This window comes from Apium graveolens, chromosome 11 (assembly GCF_009905375.1).
Source record: "Apium graveolens cultivar Ventura chromosome 11, ASM990537v1, whole genome shotgun sequence".
NCBI classification, from domain to species: domain Eukaryota; kingdom Viridiplantae; phylum Streptophyta; class Magnoliopsida; order Apiales; family Apiaceae; genus Apium; species Apium graveolens.
Genome location: NC_133657.1, coordinates 73,396,696 through 73,399,217, shown reverse-complemented (window position 1 = coordinate 73,399,217; position 2,522 = coordinate 73,396,696). Strand labels below are relative to the sequence as shown.

The 2,522-nt window shown below is 34.8% G+C and overlaps 1 protein-coding gene across 1 annotated transcript; it reads left to right on the top strand.

Moving 5' to 3' along the window:
- Positions 1 to 236: 236 nt before the first annotated feature.
- On the top strand, positions 237 to 731 carry LOC141695596 (uncharacterized). Its single transcript, XM_074499833.1, has one exon. It carries the CDS (start codon positions 237 to 239, stop codon positions 729 to 731), a length of 495 nt encoding a protein of 164 aa, XP_074355934.1.
- Positions 732 to 2,522: the final 1,791 nt, after the last annotated feature.

The window sequence follows — 2,522 nt, the reverse complement described above, 5'->3', positions numbered from 1 at the left end:
CCCTGAATGAAGTTTTATACTTATATTTGGCCGTTTTAGAAAACGCCTTGAGCGCTGTATTGGTTAAGGAGGAACTTAAAGTCCAGAAACCCATATATTATATCAGTAAGATTCTGCACGGAGCTGAGTTGAATTATTCAACTATTGAAAAGCTTGCTTTAGCCCTAATGATGGCTTCAAGGAAATTGCGTCCTTACTTCCAAGCTCATAAAATTGAAGTGCTAACAAATCAGCCCATGAGAAACATCATTCACAGTCCCAAATCTAGTGGAAGACTTATTAAATGGGCAAGAGAATTGGGAGAATTCGATATCAAGTACAAACCGCGAACGGTAAGAAAAGCCCAGGTATTGGCTGACTTCGTGGTGGGGTGTATCATACCCAACCAAGAAGTCAGGGGGCAGGAAGATATTATACCTCAAGACACGGAAGGTAATAAAGGAGACAAAGAAGAGGGCATTAAAGAGAAGGAATACAGGGTTCTCTATTTTGATGGAGCATCAAAAATAAATTTGAGTGGAGAAGGGCTTGTTTTACAAAGCCCAAATGGGTTCTTGATTGAATATGCCATGAAGTTAGACTTCCAAACCACAAATAACAAAGCTGAGTATGAAGCTCTGATAGCTGGGCTCGTCCTAACAGGAACATTGAGGGTCAAGAACTTGAAAGTTTGTGGGGATTCAAAGCTTGTCATATACCAGGTCAAGGGAGAATTTGAGGCAAAAGATTAAACTGTTAGATATATTTGTGATGTCATGTCTAATCTGATTTGTTTCATTTCAGAACTTACTATCAGAACTTAACTGGAAATCAGAACTTACTGAAGACAGGAAGTTATTAGAATTTAAGACATCAGGACTTGCATCAGAACTAAGTGCGGATATACTACAGGGATGAAAAATGGCTGATTTACAGGAGAGGATCTGGATGAAACAAAAGAAGATATGCTTGGAGAGTTGTACAGGTAAAGGACTACAGTAGATAATCTCTGATTGATGTATTTTAGGAAACAGGACATATCATATCAATTAGGAGATATCTTGTAACTGTGTAGTATATAAACACAGATTAAGGTTTACACTATAAGTGTTATCATTCACGAGAATATTATTCATTGTAATCCTAGCAGCTCTTAGTAATATCATACATCACTGAGAGAGTAGATTAAACCTACTGTAACAGAGTTTGATATATTGAATAAACTTGTTTTCTGTTACATACTTGTGTTTATAATCGAATTAATTATAGATACTATATTCAACCCCCTTCTATAGTATCAGGATTTTGTGGTTTAAACCTTACTTAATATGCCTATTCCTAATGCTCCTAGAAAGAAATGCTATAACTGTGGAAACTCTAACCATCTTGCTTCTTTTTACAGGAAAAATAAAGATATAAACTCTTTACCTCCTAGATCAGGAGTTAAGAGTCAGTCTGTTAGGTTTAAACCACAAAATCCTTGTTTTCATTGTAGTTTATGACATTCTATTTATACTTATAAGGAATATCATAGTTTGTACTATGATTATTATGAAATAAAACCTTCTTTAAAGAAAATTAGTGTAATTCCTTCTAGTGTAAATTCTGATACAAAGTCTGCTATAAAGTCTGATAAAAAGCATGTTAGCATAAACTCTGAAACTAAATCCGCTGCAAATGCTAACAAACATAACAAGGCCAAAGGATCCAAGCAAGTCTGGGTCCTTAAAACTAATCAATAGTGGTCTTTGTGATTGCAGGGCAACAAGAAAAACATCCTGGTTCTGGACAGTGGATGTTCAGGACATATGACTGAAATAAAGCCCTGCTATTAGACTTTGTGGAGAAAGCTGGACCAGAAGTTTCTTATGGAGATGGCAACATGTGAAAAACTCTGGGATATGGCAATATCAATCTTGGTGTTAGGTCCCAATGTGTTTGTAGAAGGGGGGTTTGAATACAAACAGTACCGAATAATCGAATTAAATGCGGAATAAAAAATATGAAACAAAATTCAAGTTAAATAAAAATATTATTAAACTTGAAAGGTGTTACAACAACTGTATCGATTACAAGGAATTAATCTCAAATTAATTATCACAAATCTAGAATAAATTCGACATGAACTTTTTCTATTTTTGTAATAAAAAGATTCAAATGCTAAACGCAATTTGAGATTAAGTTCTAGGGATTTTGATCCGCTAGATTGTTACACAAGAACAAGATAAAGATTTCTAGTTGATTGGATTTAACTTTACAATCTAGAAATTGATCTTGAAGTTGCAGATGAGATGAAATATTTGTGTCTGCTTCTTTTTCTTTGTTCTCAAGTTCTGTGTTCTTGATTGGATGATATGAATAAACTGCTCCTGCTTCTTTTTAATCAATAGCCGAATAGAATGAACTGGCATGACAATCTCTTTTGCCCAGCAAGACTTTCGGTAGGACTATCTCTTTGAACTAGCAAGACTGATAGAATGAACTAGCAAGACTTTCGGTATGACAATCAATTGTCATACCGATTGTCATAGTAGTTCAAACAG